A 22,995-nucleotide genomic window follows, 5' to 3' on the forward strand; every position below is an offset into this window, starting at 1 on the left:
CACTACAACATACGTAATGAATGAGAACTACAAGACGGTAGCTAACAGGGAGGCCTCATCCCAGGATTCCCTTTACAGAAGGTACTAGAAGCCAGTCATAGCAGTGAGAGAGACGGAAAGAATTTTTATAAAGTAAGACCCTCTGGGGCCTCACGTTGCCTCCTCTGGAGGCATCTACCTTGCATCCCCAGGACCTAGGGCAGAATTTCTCCCCCTGTCAGGACCACTCAAGGTACAGGAGAAGACTAGGGGGCTTCCCTGAGGGTCAGCAGGGGCAAGCTATGCCACAAGTGGGCAAGCACCCAGCATCCAACAGGACTCCTGTTCTCTGTACTTGAGAAGCCTAAGTCTCTCTCAGTATGAAGTAGGTGAGGGGGAGGAGCACCAAACTGAATGAATCACAGCGCTGATTGGGGGGGTGGGGTTGGCGGGGAGGGATGTCCTTGTGGTTAACCACATTTTACTGGGGTTTTTATTGATTACAGTTGTCTTGAAAGAGACATGACTCAGACATACCGTATCCCAAGCCACGTATAGCACTGGGCTCTAATGGAATTTCAGTGTAGGAGAACGTCACGAACCATACTATGAAATGTGAAAAGCTTTGTTATCAACATAGACCCCATTTGCTTCCGTCCTTCAGCAGCTCGAGAACAGGCTGACTTTTCTATTCCCCTTTCCACTGGAAGGCCGTGGTCATTCACTGCTCAAGTACGCACACTGCTCTGTGTACATTATGGGTCGCTGCTAGTTAAAGGTAAGGTTCTGTGAACCAACCTCTTTGCCTTGGTGCTCCCACCATCTTTTGCTTGTGAATATCATTTGACAGTTTTCTGGGATCCTCCTTTGTATGCTGTAAGCTACTTGAGGGCAGGCATTATATACAACAATTACATAACAATACAACAATTACAACAACAAAGTCAACATGACTTGTTTTGAGGGGCATATCGTCTATACTGTTCCCACCAGGATTATCCCATTTTAGTGGAAAACAGGAAACTGAGGCTTAAAGAGGAAACACAGCCAATCCCGCACATGGAACTAGAAATGGCACCGCCTTGACTAGTGCCTTTCTCCGGGCCATCTCTACTGCTTCTTCCAAGAGGGACCCATCTCCACTTATCTCATTTCTTATTCACCTGTGTGGTTCAGACACCAAACCCTGGAGGCAATATATGCTCAGTAAATATTATTAAACTGAATAAAATAAAAATTTCCACATCAGTATTTGCACAGACGAGCCCAGCTGGAATTCAAGAGACATGACACGGGAGGCAGAGGGACCCACTTAATTGTAGCAATAATTACCAACACATCTAGTCCTTTTAGGCCAGTACTGAGAGTTTTTAAGCCCTCCAGAGAAGATGAAGAATGTTATTCTGCCTTATACTCTTCCATCGATTTTTAAACAATGTCTCCAATATTATTTCCTCTTAAAAAAAATCGGTAGCATTTTTTAAATATTTTCCTAGGCTTAAAAAAAAAATGATACTTGCTTTTCTCAACGTATGGAAATTTGATATTCAAAACATGGGCCAGAATTTCTGGTGTCCTTGTAACTCTCCATATACAAAAGTTAGAAAGTTAAAGACTTTTTGTTTTTCAATTCCCTGAAATGAATGGATGGATGGATGGATGGATGGATGATGGTTTATTTAGCCCTTAGCATGTGCCAGGCATTTGTACGTATTAATTTCTCTCTTGGAAAGGATCATTGAGCAGGAGATTTTTTAAAAATTAGTCCTCATTTTTGTCTTAAATATTTTGTTTACTTGAGAGAGAGCAACAGAATGTGAGCAGGAGCAGGAGGGAGGGGGTAGGGGAAAGGGCAGAGGGAGAGAGAGAAGCAGGCTCCCCGCTGAGCAAGGAGGTGGGGCTCTATCCCAGGACCCTGGGATCATGACCTGAGCAGAAGGCAGACGCTTAACCAACTGAGCCACCCAGGCAACCCTAATTAGTTCTCATTTTAGAAATGGGAAAGATGAGGTTCAGGGAAGGTAGCTGACTTGCCCCATATTACAGTCAGGATTTTATCCGAGGCTCCTTCAGGCAAAGCCTGTATTTTCTTTCTATTATATCATAGACTGAGTGTCACACTCCAGAGTCATCTTTGGCTCATGTGTGAGTCACTTTCTTGGCTTATCAACAGTAGGTTAGGATCAAAAAACCAAAGGCTGACATCTCCACAACTTTAAAGGAAGGGACCACCGTCTGTTATAACAAAGCAAAAGAAACAGAGAGGCCCATTATATGAACCCGTCTGTCTAGACAGATGACTAAACAGGGGTCCCTCCAGGGTTAGACTTGAATTTCCTCCGTTCAGCCTGTTGGATATTTAGCAATAAAAAAAAAAAAAAAAAGAAAGAAAGAAAGAAAGAGAAAAAACACTGCTTAAAGGCTTTAGTGCTGATGCAACCCTCCCACACTACCCTGAAAGTTGTTTCAAAGTTGTTCAGTGCAGGCTGCATGTGTTAAACCCTCAAGAAGACAATAGACTGTCACAAGAGGAGCCCTAAAAATACTCATGCTGTGTGGCTAAAGACCCAAGCACACAGGCCTAACTTTCCCTTTTGAACCTTCAGTGACAGCCCTTCGAACTCACAGAGAAGCAGGAGGCAATCCAGGTGTCCCCCCCAGGACCATCCACAGCCAGACGGCATCAAAGTGGGGCTTCTCCTCTGTCACAGGGGCTGTCAAGTAGCTTCCCTTCCTGCTCCTCAGGTGCCCTGGGGACTCTGCACTTTTTCTAACTCACAATACTAAAGATGCTACTTTGAACGAAGAAAAAGTCAGGATCCTTTCATCAAGGCTACGAGAGGTAAACAGAGGCTGGTGGCTGGGTTTTTTGAAAGCCTATTATTAATACTGCTGTTTCGTGTACAGAAATGTCTCCCAGGTAGGCAATTAGGAGTTGTGAACACACGATGTGGCCCCAGGCAGAAACGGGGAGCTTACCAACAAACGAAGACCTTCCTCCGTTCCCAAGAAATCCTTAGCAACACGCAAAGCACTGTTTCAATCATGGCCCACATTTGCAGAATTCATTCACTCCCTCACTTAACAAATATTTACCAGGTGCCTCGATCTGCAGCATTTTTTTAAATGTATGGGGTGAGATAGGACTGCCAGGAACCTGGTGGAATTTCTAGAGCCTGAGCCTGGGACCATTCTGGACTTTTAACAGGCGTTAAAGGATTGATGCGGTAGTCGGAGTAAGTACGCAGATTTACCAGCCTTCAGGAAAACAAACGACAACGACAAAAAGGCTGTTCCTCTCCAGGGAACAAATGAGAAACACCCGATTTTGGATTACACGCTCCAGTGATTACACAATCCGAACAAGACAATAAACCGCAAGGAGGCACCAGAGCTCATGTCAGTTCCCATAAGAAGGAACCATTTCCTTCCTCAAATGGGGAACACAGAACCCAGATGGGCTAAAACCAGAAGTTGCCGCCTCATTCCCACATCTGTGTGCAAGCCCTTGGGTTCTGCTGCCTACCTTGAACTTTCCTAGGTTCTGGGAAGTGAAAATAATGTATTTAAGAGAATTTAAAATTATATATATATATATATATATATATATACAGTATTTAAAATACTGTATTTAAGAAAAAAAAACAAAGACATCCAAACATACTGTTTTTTTCTTTTTTCAGAATAGAATAATTTCCTAATCATACAGATACATATTATTCTCAGTAAGTTCTCCTTTTCTGACTATCTCATCCCTTCATCCAAAATTTCAGATTTCAGTTTATCATCTTAGGGGTCCGACTAGTAGGATGCGCTCTGAAGTCAGACAGACTTCATGTTCAAGTTCTGGCTCTGCTACTTAGGAGCAACATAACCATGGGGAAATTACATGATGTCAGTAAGCCTTGGTCTCCTTATCTATGAAACAGTGACTAATAATTATATTTATCTTATAAGACTAATATAGAGATTATCACAGTTCTTAATACAACTATTCAATAACTGACAGCAAGCGTGTTCAGCATTTTTAATTTGTTATTACTGAAGACAGAATCCACCCTCTCTCTCCCAACACCCTCCCCCAAATGTACATCTTTTCTTCATACAGAAGTTTGCTCATACTATAATAAGGATAGCTGGACAGAAAATCATAGTTTGAACATAAGCTAAGGAAACCCCCAAAAGAGAGCTTCTTACTCAAACCAAACATTAGAATCACCTGGGTTTTTTTTTTTTTTTTGAAAACCAAAGATACCGCACCCTCCCTCCCCAACTCCCACACCCTCCATCAACCCAGTGGAAATTCTGGAGGAGACCCCCAGCACGTTAAATGCCCCCCAGGCGGCTCAGCGCACAGCGAGGCTGAGAAGCCCGGCACTAGAGCCCACGGACCCTGTCGCGGACCGTCCACGCTTCCAGTAAGGGATCTGCGCGCCGCGGCACCTGCAGCCCAAGTTCAAGTTCCTGCCGCGGCGCCAGCGCACCTGCAGCTTCGCCTTCTTGGGGCCTCCCCCGACTCGTTTCTGACAAGTCTCTCTCCCTAACACTTACACTCAAGTCAACGAGCCCTGAAGCCTCCGCGGCGGCGGTCCCACAGGGAGCTGCCCTCCTGCTCCCCGGAACCAGGCGGTGGACCAGGTAAGGAGCTGCCTCTGTCCAGCAAGACGGAGCAGGAAAACAGTCGCCAGCCGGGCCGGCGCGCAAACACAAGTAGTCTGCTCCACTTCAGAGCAAAGAAGGTCCGATCCAGGCATCTTAGAAAAACGTGGCCTGACCATTTAGATTCCAGAGCATCCAAAACCAATCTGAAGCCCGTCGGTGGACAAAGTTCACATTCAGCGAAGCAGCTCCAGCAGCTGCATCGCGCACACAGCGGGCGATTCAGAAACACAGAGGTCGGGCCGTGTGCGGAACAACACTCTGGTTCTCGCTGCTCTTTCCCACCCGACCTCAAGGGCAGGGTGGAAAAGCTCAGCCTCCGCAGCTCCTAAGGAGATGAAGGAGAGGCTGCCGAGATGACTGCGAGCTCGCTAGACCAAGCCACCGAGCCCGCTCAGGACAAATGGGCAAAGGATGGGTGGCCGTCCCTGCATGCAAGGTCCCACCGGAGATGCCCCATGCCAGCAGGGTTTCTCTCCATTCGCTCACGGAACACAGCGGGAAGGAGCAGGAATCGAAGCAGCCGACTGGGCAGGTCATTGCCAGGCGACCGAGGTTCAGGTTCGATTGGATTCTAGGGAACCACGAGGCACGTGATGTTTAGATTGTTAAACTGGCATGGGCCTCACACAAGAGAGAGAAATAGGAAATGGGAAATCCGCGTTCCCTCCAGCAAGCAGTGAAGCACCTGTGGACTTCTGCTCTCCGGACACAGAGCGTGGGTCTTACCGGGGACGACATCTATCAGATAGGGCTGCGCATGTCAGGATCACGGTGGCAACCTGAGACCCTAAAGCTAAGGGGGGTCATCCTGGGTTTCAGAGTGTCCCTGACATACATGCATTTCACACAACACAGGAGGGCTTCCTTCAGAAACCCCATACTACCAACGAGGCCATTTATACCAGGTAGAGTTGGCTCCATTGGAAAAGACAGTCAAATATAAAAATGGAGAATGACATTTCTGTCTGTTATAAAATCAACCCACTGATTATTTCGTACATATCCATTACAAAGCTCCCCATAATTCCAAAGATGAAGCAACAGAGAGGATCCAAGCATGCAAAACACACAATATAGGAAGTTTTTAACAGGAATGAAATCTTTCTCCCTTCCCAAATCCGCCACCTACGCTGTCGTAAACTGCATCACCTGTTCAAGATGTCCGTCCCTCTCTCCTGGGCCCATTGCCACCTGACCCCCACCTTTGTTCTCCCTTTCTGTCCTGTTGAAACCAGGTGTGGCCAGTGGAATGTGGGCAGGGAAAACGGCCCATGTCATTGTGTGGCGGTGAGCTCAGCATGCCTGGCTTAGAGGCTGCCCCTTTCACTGGGTCCCAGAATGAGGATGTCGTGGAACAAAGCCACAGCCAACCCACAAACCCATATGATATGAGCAAGAGATTAATTTTTGTGGTATGCCATTGAGAGGAAAAAGAAAGCTCTAGATAGTGACCTTGAGCTTGTGAAATAATGCCATTTTCCACAGAGTCCCATTACACCACTGCCCGTCACAGTATAATGGATTTTATACGCAACAGACAAATCATGTCTTCTGAACGTATCAGCTCTGAATAACAAATCCTCGATATAAAGATCTTACCCTCTGGCCTCAGTATTTCAGAGTGGGTCTCCTGAAGGAATTCCTTCAATACTAAGGGCTTCTGCTGTTTCTTGGTTCAGCTAGCCATGCAAGCTCAGACAGGAAGGGAACAATGCGAAGGACACATCTCCTTCCAGAAAGCATAAGCCGCTTCCCCTGGCTGCTTGAAGACTGCCAAACTGCAATGGCAAAGGTTGTCTTTCAAGTAGCAGATATCACCTCCTTCAGGAAGGCCTCCTGTACCTCTCCATGACAAGTTAAGCAATTCTTCCAACCTGTCAGGACTCTTACTTAGAATCAACCATACAATACTGGCTTTTTTGGTTTGGCTTGGTTGGTCGGGGTGCTTGACTTCCTCACTCAGCTGCAGGCTCCCTGGAAACAGGATCTGTACTCTAGGCCTCCATCTATAAAGGGACCTAGCATAATACCTGCCACCCAGGAGACTCAAAGGATATTTCTTGCACAGATGAGGGACTGAAATCCACATTCCAGTCTTCCTGTTCAAAGCTTAAAAGTTAGAAAGCAAACTCTGGTCCAACAGAAATGCTTCTCACGAATAAGAGACACGGTTTTACAAATTCCCTGGCTTCTGACCACATTTCAGAACTTAGGCACTAGGCACATCTGGACAGATTCAGATACTCTTTGAAGCCTGACTTTCCAGTTTCCACAGGGGAAGGTGGTAGCCTGTCATTCTAGGCCAACGCATCGTCACCAATGAGCTTAGGGGCACATGTCCCTGCTCACCCGGTCACAGACGCTGTGAGAAGGCATCACAGCAAGGACACCTGTCAGCACAGATGGGAGACCCCAGAGGTTATTTTAAAACACACATAGCTCCTTTCTAGAAAGGAAAGGGGGTGAGTGGATAGTAACTCAGGAATACTAACTTAGAATTTTTTCGAAAACCGTATTCTACATACAGAACCCACTGGAGTTTGCCTATGAACTTATTCCCAAAGAGAGAACTCGGCACCACTTGAAATTCTTGATAGAGTGAGGTTTCACCTGGAAAGGCAGCTGCAAAATGCATTGCAGCACATCACAAAGACCTCCTCGCTGGACTTGTGTACGGTTCCCACCTTGGCAGCCACCACAACAACCTTGACTAAACCCGCCCGTCTCCCCATTTTATGCAGAGGAAAAGCCACAGATTTGATGTTGGCCTCCAAGGCACTATCTGACCCATCCGACATGACCTCTCTGTGATCTCATCTCCCAGGACATTTCTGATAATCCCTGAACAGCTCAGGAGCAGCACCAGCTGTTCCCTCTGCCAGAAAAGCTCTCTCCCACAGAGCCCCAGGCTCCTCTCCGACCTCCTTCAAGCCTCTGCTTCGAATCCACCCTCCTCCTGCGCCCCCCCACGCCCAGCTTCTTTGAAATCACAACTCCCCTCCCCATCCCCAACCCTGCTCTATGTTCTCCCCTCTAATATTTTCAGATCCTGCCATTCTTACTGAAATCTTTAAAAGAATTCTTCATCTTCCTCCAAGGCGTAGACCTCTCTAAGGACCCAATGTTTTGCTCTTTTATTCCCTGATGCCATCACTAGCGCCTAGACACGCTGTTAATACCGCTGAAAGAACTAATGTCTCCTGACAGCTTCCTGTTTCTACCTGCGTCCACCCACAATCTCTGCGTGCACTTGACATTCATCTTAAACCACTATCTATATTTTGTAATTAATGTAGAGGTCTTGTCATTAAAGGCTTTTGGGGAAGTAGAACAGACACAGCTCCTCTTTCTTTTCATAACTTCGGTAGCCAAGGAGTATGGTTAGTGATACAGAACACGAAGAACTGGATATTTCTCTAAACAGTTGGACAGCCAAAAGTCCTACAGCAGGTATAAGATATCCGTACCGTGTGGCTGGATTCAAAATCATCATGGTTCCAAAGTAACCAGCAGAGCATCAGAATAGCAGCCGGCAGAGGACTGCACAAATGCCAAGTAATTTATCCTCAACTTTTCTTTCTAAAACCTGATCAGATTTGCACCTGCTCTAATACCTCTGGTTGAGAAAAACATCCTTTGGAAGCAGAAAGCCGCTGTTACTCGAAGCGGAGTCTGGCTGAGCGAGTGGAGTTTACATTCCATCGTCGGCCAGATCCTTACCCCGTGGAATGTTTGAGAACAGGATTCAGGCCACGAAGAGGTCGGCAGCGCTTCGACCGAACATGACCTCAGGGAATTAAACCTTATACGTCGACTTATACATTATACGTGTCCCTTACACATCATACATTAGTTTTCAAAATCTCCTTCCCACTCCCAGGGGCCCAGCTCAAGGCACCTGGGTGGAAGAATTCACTGCCAGGCATAATTGCTAAGCTAGGTCTCCATCACCCCATGTGACTCATTCATTTGCTTACACACTCACTGCTCCCTCCGTGATGAACAGCGAGCTGGGGGCGGGGGGGTTGGGGGTGGAGGGGCGGATGTGTGATCCTGCAGACAACAGGTCAACCTCGATCTCTGTATGCACCCGGGAGAAGGGAAAACACAGCATCAAGACTGTTGGCTGAGGTGAAGGTCCCACACCTGCAGAACCAGATGATCTCACAGAGGCCCCGCTTCATCTGAATCTTCCCACGCGGGAGGACTGTGACTAAACGGACCTGCGTGATCAGAGCATCCTTGGCCTTGAGCGGCCGCAGACTCTAGTGAGATCAGAGCAACCTGCGCAGCCCACTTCCAGGTGCACAAGCATCAGCTCCACAACCCCGCCCCCCCGCCCTGCTATTCGAATTCTGAGGTTCTGGGCCAGGACCGGGGATCTGCTCTTCAGGACACCTCGGGAGACACACGCGCAGGCCACGCTTGGAGAAACACCATCTCTCGGCCTCCACCGAGCTATTTCAAAGCCTCGTACTCAGTAAAGAGTTGAAAAAATACAAAACCCAAACTCTCAAGACATCTGAATTCCTCTTCACCACTTTGAATCCATGTTTGCAGACAGACTGCCTCAACTGCCGATCTTCTAGGTTCTTAGATCTCAGTAGGAAAAGCTTCAGGCAAGCTAACGTTATCTTAACCCAGACTTTGGGGGCGAATGATTTAAAAAAAGAAAAATGATTCAGCAGCCACATAGGCTGTGCGGAGCAAGGACCACTGCATCCTCCAGAGGATTTTCTTTTGCGAAAGCTGTGCCAGTCCAACCCCGGGTGTCAGGACGCGGCCTTATCAACTGCTCCCAGGTTAGAGAGTGAGAACAGCGAGAGGCGCCACGGGCTCTGCGCTCCCTCCAGCCGCTCCCAGCATCTCCTTGGAATGGAGAGGCGGTTCACACAAGGTGACAGGGATGGCCCTCGCGCTGCTTGGCACAGGCCAGCCTCCACTTAACGAGTGCTCAGAATCACACTCAGCATGGAGAAATTCACCCTGACCCTGGACACTTGCCCCCTGGCATCCACTCACTTACATTTTTACTCAATTACTATTTCTAAGAACAGAGACCAAAAAAAAAAAAAAAAAAAAAAAAAAAAAGCAGAGCCCCACCGCTCCACCGTCTTCTGTGGAAGGGCTGAAAGGGGTCCGCAGGCCAGGGGTCCGCAGGCCTGGAGGCCGGGTGGGGCGGAGGAGGCTGGCGCTGCGCGGGATCCCCATGGAGTTCACGCTCTCTTTCCCTTCCACGCCCTCAGAGACACTCCTGATTTTCCCAGACTCGCTGAAGAGCATGGTGGGTTTCCAGTGTGTTTTCACCAAAGAAAGAGGGAGGCTTGCAGCCATGAAATGACCGAAAATAACCCCAAGCGAGGAGCGTCTGAGAAGAAAAACCACCCAGAGAACGATGGTAGGCCTCTCGACTTGTTTACTAGGGGAAGAAAAGATGAAAAGGAAATGAATCCGAAGTAGTCACTAAGACAATTACAAAAATTAATGAGACGGGAGGGCCAAGGGAAGGCAAAAGGAAAGCCAGAAAGCCTGGGGGCTCTGTGGTCTGGTGGAGGGCATGGAGGCCAGACCTGAATTCGGATTCTGGCTCTGCCGTCCACCCCTCGGGTGCTATGACCGAGCACAAGGTATTTTCCTGTCCAAGCCCCAGTTTCCTGACACGTGGGGATGGTCATCCCAGCCGCCCCTGACCCACCAGCATGGGGAGGACAGGACGCTGCATAACCCCATAGGACATAGGAGGGATTCAACAAATGTTTTCCTTCTCTGGTTCCCTTCCCTTTTCTTTTCCAAAAAGCTAGTGGGAAAAACACCAGACAATTAAATCCTTGGTTTAGATAGTGAAATAAAATATAAACGTAGAGGTTGAGAACAAAATAATAATCTGTCTCACAAAAGGGAAATTTAAAAGCATAGATTAAACCTTTTACTCTTTATTCACATAGCAACTTCTAGCCACTTTGTACATGAAAATAAATGTATATTCCCAATAGGATCTGTTCTTTTTTGAGGAAACCCAGCTTAAACCACTGCAAATAAATGACTTTAATCCTTTGTTCCTTGATTCCTAAGCAGCAAGGTTAGGCATGGTAAATTGTACAGTAGGCTATCCCAGTAAACTAGGTATCTACTAAGGTAATAAAAACATTTCTTTTGTCCTTATCTGGGACCTCGGCCCACACTTAGCATCAGTATAATGTGAACCTTCTTGGGGTCTCAAAAATATGAGTGAACCACAAGGCCAGGATTATGAGTCTATTTCATTTCTTCTTGAACATGGATCAGGGAAAACTGGACCCCTGAATTCTTACATATCAGGATCACTAAGTCCTATCTTTGCCGTGATCTCACTGCTCGGCATACAGTAGGCACTCAATAATAGCTGACGGAATTGGTTAATGCTCCGAATCAGGAAGCATGGAGACCTCGGGCTTCAGAGCTCCTCAGCCTGGCATGTAGCACTGGCTCCAAGGGGTTTGCACTCAGGGCTCAGTGGCGAGCTCCCAGGGCTGGTCAGCCAAAGGCTTGCCCCATGGCAATCCATTCTCATGTCACCCAGAAGGTCACAAATAATGGCAACATTCCCACAGGCCTCCCTCCAGACCTTCAAAGGAAAGAAAAGCTCCTTCGTCCCCTTTAGTTCAGTACGAGAAACATTCATTGAGCAACTACTGTATGCCAGGCATAAGAACATAGGTATTAAAAAAGACACCCAGAAAGGACCCCTGATAATCTGGCCACACTCGCTTAACCCTCCAGAGAGCATCGACCATAGGGGGTGGGGGAGAGCGGGGTCAGCAGATCCATATTAAACCCCCCGTCACTCCCAGACACAGATCTCATGTACCTGCAACCCCTTCTTGCACATACGGCCATCAGATCGTCATTTACGGACTAAAAATTTGGGGCACCTTTGTGACTGTTCAGCTCCAAGGCTGCATTCCCGAATTCTCTCTGGCCTCTGACAAGTTCCCCCACAGGAGACAGACACCGAAGATGGACGTGATAGCACTACGTCAAATGAGGTATAAAGCAGACAAGTGTACTCACCAGGGTACCCACAGAGCACCTGGGACGGCCTGGCGCACAAGCTGCCCACTGAGCCAGAGGGCGTTGTAACAACTGGGCAGACAGCTAGGAGTTTTAAAAAGCACAGTCATTAGCTATTTGACTGAGGTGATGCCTTGCACAGAGCTATACAAAGATTCAAAGTCGAAGCTGGCTCTCCGAAGGCACTCATTCCCCCACACACAGAAGGTCCCCCCTCCTCGGGGACCAAGGATCTCGGAGGGATTCTGGATTCTGCTCCCAGATCTCTCGGCACCCCTTAACCAACACTCAGGCTCCTGAATTCCGTTTTCCCTTTAACATGCTCTAGCATCAACATCGTAGGGTACAATTTATACACAGAAATGGTAAAATAAATACTGTGACTTATGTCAGAGATGAACAGGGAAGGCCTTGACCTCCTTGGACAAAAGACAGCCTACCAATGATGATTAAACCCCCATGTTTCATTTGGTTGGCCTAGATTTCGGTTTCCTTAAAACACCTGTCATCCTTCCGAACCCTCACATGAAAACGCCTTGAATGGGTCAAGAATACAAGTGTATCTTAGTTGGGTGTTGCTGGGTGACAGTTTAAACATCTAGGTCTGCTCCGGATAGGTTAAACATTATCTCTCATCATAGTTATTACCCCGTGAAATTTTGAACTTTTTTTTCTTTAAAATAATGGCAACATCTTGTATATTGCCAGCCATATTCTTAGAAAAAGAAAATACACCAAAAAATACGTGCAATGGAAGAGAAAACACTGCTGGGTGTTCTATCTGGGGTTGAGTCGATAGAACTCGACAAATACAGGATTTCTGTATAATAAGATGCAGATCGGAGCCCCCGCTTTCGTCACCGAATTCCCGTGAGTCTTTGAACAAGAGCCTCGATTCACCCAACCCTTGGTTTCTACATGAAGCATACATCAAGCTACCCCTGGGGGTTTTTAGGACAATCACAGTGAGATGATATATTTAAGAGACTGGCAAATAAGAGGCGATCAAGGGATGTAATAATATTAGTTATGTAACTAATTTGATAGACACACCCCGTGACTGGCTTCCAGGCCTGGGGTGAATGTACTTCTTCCCTAGCGCCTTACATGGATTTAGCCTCCGTGCACCTGCCATCCGTCTAGGGCATGTCTTCCAAAAGTAGCCCCGTCCCTCTGCAAACCAGACTTGAAAACTTCTTTTGACAGAAGACAAAAGGCCTTGTGGAGTCCTCTGTTTGTTCCTTTTTTGGCAGATTTGTGCCTTTTATCTCTCGATTTGAAAATGGACAAGGAAGCCCTTTTCCATAGCCTGTAACTTACCGTCTCCAACACTAAGTCCACTAACAAGACCCCCCCCCCCCCCCGGGACGCCTCAGTGGGACACATCTCCTGGTCAGAAGTCTGTGTCCCTGGGACCATGGGGCCCTGGATGGCCCGCTGAGGCATGGACGAAGAAGGTCCCCTGGTGGCTTCTGGCCCCTGCTGCTCTCACATTGCCACCATATGCTGTGACCGGCTGCCATCTGCTCACATATGTTCTCACCAAGAAGCGCCCATGTTGTTTATTTTTAGAGGCGCTCCACAGCCTTAACCCGGAGCAAATTCCCTCAAAGAACCAGTCAGCAAAGACAGGAAGCTACACTGGGTATAAACTGTTTGTCACAAGATTAGCAAGTCAAACAAAATCTGCTCCTTCATATCTGACCTCTAACAAGAGACGCTGGAAGTTATCTTAAATAAAAATCTCAGAGAATGCAACCAGGGAAAGGCAAAACAGGCAGAGGAAGCCGCTTTGCGAGCAATGCTTTTGCTTCAAACTATGGCCCTTTGCGGTTCTTGGGGGGATTTCACTCCTTTTCCTGGGAAACAGCACCTTCTTCAGGCCAGTGGATGTTGTGGTGCAGAGGAGGGACGGTTCTAGTAACAGAATCCAGATCCCTGAGTTTGCTCGGGGTCACACAGGTCAAAGGAAGTCTGGGTGAGGACCAAGGCCAGGTAACTATGGTCATTGCAATTTCCACCAAGCAGGCCTCAAGTATGCCCCTTTGGTTTACTTTTACTATACCATAAAGCTGCAGTATTAAATCCTTTCTCTCTGTCCTTTTTTTTTTGGGGGGGGGTTGTTTGTTTGTTTATTTAAGCAGGGCCAAGAAAGTGTGCCCCAGTGCTGACCCAAGGCCTCACAAGTAAAGACCATGAACAGGGTAGAGATCTTAGTGATGCTATAGGGATCATTTAGGCCAGAGAAAGCAACCCTTCGTTTTTTCACAGATGGATTTCAACAGTCTATAGGAGTCAAGGGGCATCGTGGTAGGAATACACTTTTGTAAATCAGTGAGGCTTCGGTGAATGTGAAATGCTTGATAAAATGTGAAAAGCTACAAAAATCCAAGACAATTAGTTTTAAAGAAATAATCCTTTTTTAGAAGTACTTGGACACTCACTAACTGATCATGGAGGATGACCACTCGCAGAAGTAAGACAGAAAGGACCCTGGAATTAAAATTTTGTATGGGTAACTTACAAAATGTCTAAAAGATTATATTAACTGCAAAAGTTCTGAGGTACATTTTGCCTGGGATGACACAGCTAAGAAACAAAGCAATGAAACAAAACAAAAACGCACGGTGTTTCTAGAGCATCTTTCTGAACTCCTGCCTAAGAATCACCTGGCCTTGTCATCAAGGTGCAGGTTTCTGGGGCCCACCTGAAAACGACCGAATCACAATCTGGATGGAGGCTAGGAGACAAGGATTTGGGAATCCACGTTTATAATGAGCACCACTGGTGATACAGGGAATTTTTTGCATGGTAAAATTTGAGAACCTGTGTTATAGGCTTCTATGACTTACAGTTTCAAAAAGACCTTTTATTAAAATGAAATCAGAGAGGGAGACAAACCACAAGAGACTCAACTTTAGGAAACATCAGAGTATTGCTGGAGGCAGGTGGTGGGGGAATGGGGGAATGGGGTGGCAGGCGGGCATTACGATGGAGTGAGCACTGGGTGTTATTCGTAACTGATGAATCACTGATTCTACCTCTGAAATTAGGAAGACACTATATGCTAATTTATCAAATTTAAATAAAATAAAATAATCTTTTTTTAAAAAGGCCTTTTACAAAATCTCACTTGACCTCAAGCCTACCCCATTGTTCTGAGTAAGTAGGGGTTTCATGTCATGTGAAAGTGTCTATCAGATAGTGATAAAGGCTTCCTCACTGCAGTGATATCATAAACATTATTAAATGCCATTACTGATGCTCCAGTAAACTCAGTGTCAGATCAGTCCCTCCTCAACTCCTCTAAACCTTCCCTACAAACATTTCTCTCAGGATTGTCCGTCAGTGGACATCATTTCCTCCCAACACATACTACAATAAGCTTCTACTTAAAAAAAAAAAAAATACAAATAAAAATAAGCTTCTACTTTACTTAGAGAATTCCCAGCAAATGCTGCTGAGAAAGGGCAAGCTGCTGATCCTGAACCTATAATGACCCAGGGTCAGCTTGACTCAAGACCCTCCTTCTAGAGTCTGGAGGCCAGTGCCAAAGAATTAATGAAATTAGACATGACTCTCTCCACATAGCTCCACTGCGGATGGTGATATTTTGTGACAGGGGATTTCTTCTCAAACATGTCTCTCTCCAAGACAAGCACCAGTCACCTCATGCTAGGGCTCATTCTGGGGGGGAAGGGGGAGAGCTTAGTGGGTGAAACAGCCCCAGTTCCGGTTGCAGTTCATTGGTCTGACCAGTAACTTCCATCAACACACTTAACAACCCAAGGCTTTCTACTGTGAGGGGCGACAAATGAATGACTAAATTTTATCCAATATTATCCAAATCAATATGATTTTTCAGCAGACGTATCTACAGGTGAGAACGGATGCTTCAGAACCCGAGGAGTCAGCCAAAATCCAGCTTCGGTTCTGCTCAGCTACTTCCAGTTAAAGCCAGGAACTCCAGCCCGCTCCCGCCTCTGTTCCTTTCTCATTACCATCCAGAGCCCCAAATGCAGAGGTTTGAGCTTGGATGTGGAAACGTTTCCCCTCAGAAAGCCCAAACAGGCCTCAGAAGGGCAGAAGGGGCCGTTCCTTTACCAAATCACTGATCTTTGGTGGGAAGGGGGAGTCCTCGGTCTGTGATTTTTTTATTTCTCCTTCTAAAGTGGAATCTGAAGAAGTCACCCATTCTTTTGGGTGCTTGGCCAGCTAGGAACTTACTTGTAAGAGCTGATTATAAAGCAAGCAGCAACAGCTTCAATGGTATTATCACTAAGATGTCAAAGCAGAAATGAAAATGAGATTAAGCCAATAGATGATAGGAAAATAAATGACCAAAGAAGAACCAAACCCCCCAATGGAAGGAGTGACAAAGCCCCTGCTGCATCTGGTATAAAGAAAATAATCTCTGATGATTTGGGTCTAAAAAAGCATTGAGGGGCGCCTGAGTGGCTCAGTGGGTTAAGCCTCTGCCTTCAGCTCAGGTCATGATCCCAGGGTCCTGGGATCGAGTCCCGCATCAGGCTTTCTGCTCAGTGGGGAACCTGCTTCCCCCACCCCACCCCACCGCCTGCCTCTCTGCCTACTTGTGATCTCTGTCAAATAAATAAATAAAACTCTAAAAAAAATAAAAAGCATTGAATTTCCAACACTGAAATGAGTCCAAAACTTAAAAATTAAATATCTCCCCCCAAAATTCCTACTTTTGTTTGGACAACCATCAGTAGTTTTGCGCTTTCAAAAGATACAAAGAAAACGCGCCGTGTTCTCTTCTAGATGGTGCTTCCGTATAGATTTGCAAAGGCCACTGGATCGGCGGTGATTTCAGGGTCTTTCTCAAAACCCAACCCTGCATTCCTGTTCACAAGATGAAGTAACCAATGAGGACTCTGACAACAGCTCAAGTTATGAATGAGCAGTTATTTGTGAACTAGCCTGTCAAGACAGATGTGCTGCTTGTCAGTGTGGCGTGGGTTAGATAGGGAAAGCCAAATGAACAGAGCCAAGGTCTAAGTCACAACATTTTTTCTTTTCCTTTCAGGAGACTGGAAAGATGCTACAGTATTTCCTGAAACAAACAACATCTCCCAAAAGAGCAGTCGGAGTCTCAAATAGCTGCTCTAGGGCTCTTCTTTCAGAATCCCCATGAGTCCGCTTCGGGAATTGCCTGCTTCCCAATCACCAACACGCAGGCAGCAAGGACGGCCTGAAGGAACAGTGGCACCGTCCCAGGGAAACACAGGGAACACGCCAGCAGAAGGGCAAACAGCTGCCTGGGGAGCTCAGAAATGCATTCGAACTATTTTCAGAAGGTTCGAGCTTCACAACCTCCAGAAAGCATTTTCCATTTGCCTGGAGTTCCTCAAATCCTTGTGGTTCAAGGAATATCGAGGCCCCACGTTTCTAACCTGTCAGGCGGTAACTATCCAAGGGCTCATCGGAGAGAATGAAGGGATGGTCCTGGCCCACGAATCATGGCTTTCTCAGCACCAGGGGGCTTTCCCTCCTTCTAACAGATGCTAAATCCAGTCACCTCAACTCCTCTTAGACAGCAGTGTTTTCTCACACCAGTGAATGGGCTCACTGGGCTGCCCCAGGAAAGCTGGATGCTCCTCACACGGAGGATGTCTTGCTGTTAACAACCACCCAGGGCCCGTGTGGCCTCTCCCCTCTGCTGTCACTTCCCATGTTTTCATTTCCTCCTCAGACCCTTTGCAGGGACACCTGACCACGTTCTCCTCTTCCTGTCATCCATCTTCCTCTGTGAGACTTCTACTCCCTCATGTCACTTTGTCACTGAGACCTTTTTCTAAAATGAATCACCTGACAGCTAAGAAACTGTTGTGGCCGGTTCTTGGTCGGGGAGGTGAAATGAGGTCCACCACGGTCTGACTTTGGCTGCCTGACCTGGCTCAGCCTTAACTCCAAATGGCCTCGCTTCCTTCTCCACAGACTCTCACCGGGAGAAGTTGGGGGGAGGCGTGGAGGGAGACAGAAAACCTGTGAGGAAGGACTGAGCCAGGCCGGGAAGTTTACCCAGAAGCAGCCAGTGCATGTTAGCCTCTTAGGGACAACATCCCCTCCTTCCTTCGCTGGATTTCAGACCTTATAACCAAGAGAGATAAAGAGGTGAATGCTGTGTGAGTCATATGCATGTTTTCATATCACTGAAGTACAGATCCTCTCCACTAACTAAAGCAAGATCACTTTTTAACAATTGCCCTAGGCCTGGAGTGGGGCTTCTCGCCCTTGGTGCTACCTCTTCTCGTTCAGTCTCTGAGACTCTTTCGGTGCAATTCCGTTCTATTCATACTCCTTCTTTTCCTTATTGGGTCTGTGTGGCTCCAAAGCCCGTGCTCCTGGTGCCACTACCAGCCTGCCCTCCCCAATAAATTCGTTCTCTGAGGGAGACAAAGGAATCCTCCGTCAATCAAACTTATCAAAACTCTTGTGAAGAAATATTTGCAGTTAACGACCAAAACCAGAGACCTGATAAATCATACATTTTGTATCAACCAAATGTAGTGAGAAAAGTTGAATGTGTTAAAGGCAGGGCAAAAGACCCAGGGCTGTCTCGCAGGCTTCAGAGGTATACTGCTTTTTATAGAAAAAGAATTCAGAGCTTCAGGCTGTAATTTCTGGGAGGAGAGGAGAGACACCAGTCTTGAATGCATGGGCTCCGTCATTTTGCCAGAGGAAAAGGAAAGTCATGCTCTCCATTTCCGGGTCTCTATTTTAGGCTCTCGATTATTTGTGGTTACTAAGAGCCTTACACTCAATATGCTATCCAGGATAGCAATAGCTATGTCCATGTCCTCGTGGGTCACAGGGAAAATGCTAGTAAATCCTAGTACAGACTCTACAGGGTTGCTTGTGAGAATCAGTGAGGACATGCAGGTAAACTATCCGAGACTGTGCTTGGCACAATCAGTAACCAGTGTAGGTCAGCCGCCGCCATCAGTCTCACCAGGACTTTCCTGATCGGTTGTAAGAATGGAAACAGGAAATGCACAGGTACGAGAAACCCAGTGTTGCTGATCCACAGTGATATGAGCCGTCGGGCACATTCTCCCTGATGACGAAGGTGAGTAGATTTCTTCTCTCTACGTCTGCTGGTCCTGATGCTTAGGAGCCTAGAGCTTTCATCCCCTGGTTCCATCTTATTCTCTAAAGGAAAACGTTCATTCAATTACGAGGCACGTAATGGCAAACCGAATGCGCTAGCTTCTGTAAGAGTCAGCTCCTGTTCTGAGACAATTTACAAATCAACGAAGAAGACAGTTGGACCACAGCTAGATTTTACCAACAGCCAAAGAAAAGAGGCTGCTCTAGAGATGACTGTCAGTCTTGTGGGAGGACAGAGGATGAACTGGTCCACGTGACCGGAGAAATCACCACATGACCGGAGAAATCTACAGACTGGCATCTGAAGAAACCTCAAAGGATGGTTAGAGGTATTACAAGATGGATCTCCAATGGAAGAAACAGCATAGACAAAGGCCTGGAGGCATGAAAATAAATGACCCATTAGGGTACAGGCCAGGAAGGTGATGTAGCTGGAGTGTAGCTCAGCGAGATTGGGATTTAGCAAGAGGTAGGGTTGAAGAAGAAGGGATCCGACCCTGAAAGATCTTGGAGGTTCTCTTAAGAAATCTGAAATGTTACCCAAGAGGTCTAAATTCTCAAGGCCTTCTTACAGGAACACAGATAGTACGACACATGGTGGGTGACCAGCACTTCCAGTGTCTGCTCCCAGTCCCGTAAGTGGCAGAGGTCACCTAAAGACCAATCCAAGCGAGCAACAGAAACACGCATTGAGTAGAACTTACAAAGAAAAGAATGAAGTGCCCTGAGATTCTGGGCTAGTGGGAGCGTTTCCCAGAGCAACGCTTCTACTCACACCGTACTATCTCTACCTTACCTCTCTTGACTGTGTCTTACAATCGATGCCATGTCATAATTAATTGTCAGGGTTACTCTTTGCTTGGTGGCACGCAGAAGGACGGCGCATCTTAAAATCAATGATGCTTGTGATTCAGTGAACGAGGGCTGCCAAGAAGGCCTACTGAGCGCCATGCCCAGGGCCAGGTGCGTCCTTAGGCCTCTGGGTCACCCTAGGAAACAGCTCCCTTCTCATCTGCAGAGGTGAAGCGAGTGAAGCCTGGTGAAGTGAGGCAAACTGCCATGCATGCGGATATTCCAGAAAGCCGAAGAAGGAGGCAATTCCGAGGCTATGGGGGAAGAGGTCAAGGGGGTAGCCAAGGCCACGGAGCCGCTCCAGGACTCAGGGTGGTGGTCAGGGCCGGGGCCGCTCCACACCCACTTCCAGGCATCAGAGGTTAGAAAAGGAACAAATGACCAGCAAAACCCCTCCCCGGCAGGCGAGTTTCTCCTGGGCCGAGAGACGGGGGCAAGCTTTCAGTCTAAACAAACCCATCAAAGAATGCTTAGCCTGTTATTAAATTTGAAATACCTGGAGAACACCGAATTCCTAGGTTTAAAACTATCTTCGTTGAAAGGGTATTCAAGAACAAAGGCACTCCATATGGTTCCAAAAGGACAATGGAAACATTTGTTTATCTGGGCCAGAGGCGCATTTCATCACGCTGTTCCGAGTCTGCAAAGTGGAATGCGCCCCGCAGCCGAAGGGGGGCCCGCGCCGAGCGAGCACATCTGGCGAGTCCGAGCCTCTCCAGGATCCGTCAGTGCCGGAAATGCGGCCGCAGGACAGCTCCCAGGGCGGCCTTCCGAGCTCCTGCGCGCCGCCCCTCTGCCCCGGGCTGCTCACCTTACCGCCCCAGAGCAGAGAGGGGGGCGGCGGAGGCGCGGGGGGCGCGGGGGGCGCGGGGGGCGCGGGGGGCGCGGGGGGCGCGGGGGGCGCGGGGGGCGGCGGGGGCGGGCGCGCCGCGTCCCACCCGGAGGTCGCTCGCCCCCCGCGCGCCCAGGGCCGGGCTCCTCGGCTGTTTCCCTAACCTTCTAAATATGCAGCCCGAAGTGTGTTGTAATCTCTGGGCGAAGGCTTAAGAGTCAGTGACCTCCTCGGTGCTAACCCAGATTTGATGTGGGATCAACAGTGAGTCATTAGCCCTTTTTTTCGCGTCTCCGTTTCCTCTAGGAAAAATGATCTGTCATTCTTTCATATCTTTATATGAAAGATGCGGCGACTGGGTTACATCAGCGTCTTCCCACCAGGGAGAAGCCGGAATTTACAGCGTGCAGCGCCGGGAGCAGACCCCAGGGGTCGCTGCGGAGACACAGAGGGCTGCAGGTCCCTGGGCCGGGTCAGGGGGTCCCCACCTGCCCCCTCTGGCCTCGCGAAGCCCAGCCTCCCTGGGCCGGGGACTCCTGGGGGAGGCCTGCGGCCGGCTGTTCTCCCTTGGCAACAAAGCCTGCCCAGCTGCTTCAGTTATCAGCAGCCCCCTTCCCTGAGTCTTTGAAAAGTAAAAGAAGGAAGGGACAGGAAATCCCGAAAGAGGAATGGGACCCAAGTTGACTGGAACCACAGTTAGGCACGAGAGTTAGTACAGGCAATGATACAATAAAAATGCAGAAACGGACGTTTGCTCTGTTGCGTACTACTAACTCAATCCTTTTAGAAATCAAGGGGGTCAAAACCGATGGTCTTTGATCTTTTTCTTTCTCACACATCCTCACACAAAGACTCTTAAAAAATAAAATTCCTGGATATAAAGCAAAAATACTATGATGTTCCAACAAGGGCTAATATTTTCCTTCATTGGGCAACTGGCCGATACTCCAGCAATCCGTATACAGAAGGCCATGCCCATGAAGAGACTCTTTAGTCACATTCCCCAGAACCATAGTGCTATTGGTGTTCATTGTACATTCCACGATTTCACTTGGAAAATAACAGGAGAGACAGAAAAGGGATTGTGTGCTATTAAAGGTTTAACATTCGTGTGAAACAGCTACAAAGGAAACCTCATTGTGATGTCTCAGGCTGTATCATCTTGGTTTATCTAATTCAGTATGATAGATTAAACCTACAGTTATTTACTTTCTTCTGTTGTCTAAGTTGGAGATCCCCCTCCTCGTTAACAGGAGCTGCTTATTTTCCTTGCAAGGAAAAGCCAAAACAACTTCTCACTTCTTTTTTCTCTGTTCTAACACCACATTGCTGCTGACTGAAATTACTGATGGGGAGTTTTGAGGTCTCCAGTTTGGGTGGTTTGGGATCATAACAATAAAGTATCCACCACACAAAATGGTCTAATTCATACTCCCATCTAAGGAAGAGAACTTTCTGATTGTGAGGGCTTCTCAACATGCACATTGCTGACCATTCTTTGATGTATGTGCTGGTGGGGGCGGGGACCTGTCCTGTACATTCGAGGATGGTTAGCAACCTTCCCTGGCCTCAACCCACGAGGTGCCCGCAGCACACCTTCCCTATGAGTCATGACTGCCAGACCTGGCTCCAGACAATGCCACAGGTTCCCCAGGAGGTGGGGGGCGGGGCAAAATCACCACCTGTTAGAACCCCAGCACTGCTTGGTTTGCTACAAAGAACAAAAGTGAGAGGAAAGATAGAATAGAAAAGGAAACTTTCTCTTTGCTCTTTTTTTTTTTTTTTGACTGTCCAAGCCTCTAGGGATTTTAACTGTCAATCATCTGGATTCTCACTCTAGTGAAAGGAATCACTCTCAAGATTTCTAAAGCATTGGCAGTGTCTTTCAAACAGATGTCCTTCAACTGCAGAGGGCATGTCAAAAGGACTAGGGCGTCCCCTAATTCCCACTGGGGAAACTATCGGTAAACCTTAGCATAACTCCACTTTGAGCCTTAAGCTAACAGCATGTGAAAAGATCAATATGAATAAATTCAAAACTAATCAGACCCCTTCTTTGAATGTTGACACAGTATTATTTATATCCCATAAATACCTTCTTGACTAAAAGTCATCCTTGGAGATTGGCACCTGGCCAGTTCTATTCATATTTACTGTATTTATACAGTATACTGGGCCAAGCATAATATTTAAAACAAAATAGGCCTGAGGGCATATACAATATCTCTTATATTTTTACTTTTAGATCTCCATATTGCTAAAAATACGTAGTCTGAACTGTATAAAATGTCCCACAAAGGACTATCAGCGATCTGTAATGATATATAGCTCATTGAGTATAATTAGAGCATATTTGTAATATTTGAGCTGAAGTCACTCCCTGAACACTAATAAGTTGGTGGTAAAAAATGAACCAGTGACCTTTCCCATGCCTTCATCTCTGGGGCTTATGACCCTTGTCAGATTCACTGCAAAAAATGACAGGCACA

General features: G+C 47.3%; 1 protein-coding gene across 3 annotated transcripts in view; it reads right to left on the reverse strand.

Annotated features, from left to right (window-relative positions):
• TGFB2 (transforming growth factor beta 2) overlaps positions 1 to 22,995 on the reverse strand; it is a 79,790-nt gene that overhangs the window by 53,232 nt on the left and 3,563 nt on the right. Inside the window, exon 2 of one of the 3 annotated variants that reach the window (XM_044266821.1) lies at positions 11,692 to 11,775. The exons of the other annotated variants lie outside the window; for them this stretch is intronic. Coding sequence (XP_044122756.1) covers positions 11,692 to 11,775 — 84 coding nt within the window. The remainder of the gene's footprint in view (positions 1 to 11,691; positions 11,776 to 22,995) is intronic. 3 annotated transcript variants of the gene reach the window in all.

The sequence above is a fragment of the Neovison vison genome, chromosome 10 (assembly GCF_020171115.1).
Source record: "Neovison vison isolate M4711 chromosome 10, ASM_NN_V1, whole genome shotgun sequence".
NCBI classification, from domain to species: domain Eukaryota; kingdom Metazoa; phylum Chordata; class Mammalia; order Carnivora; family Mustelidae; genus Neogale; species Neogale vison.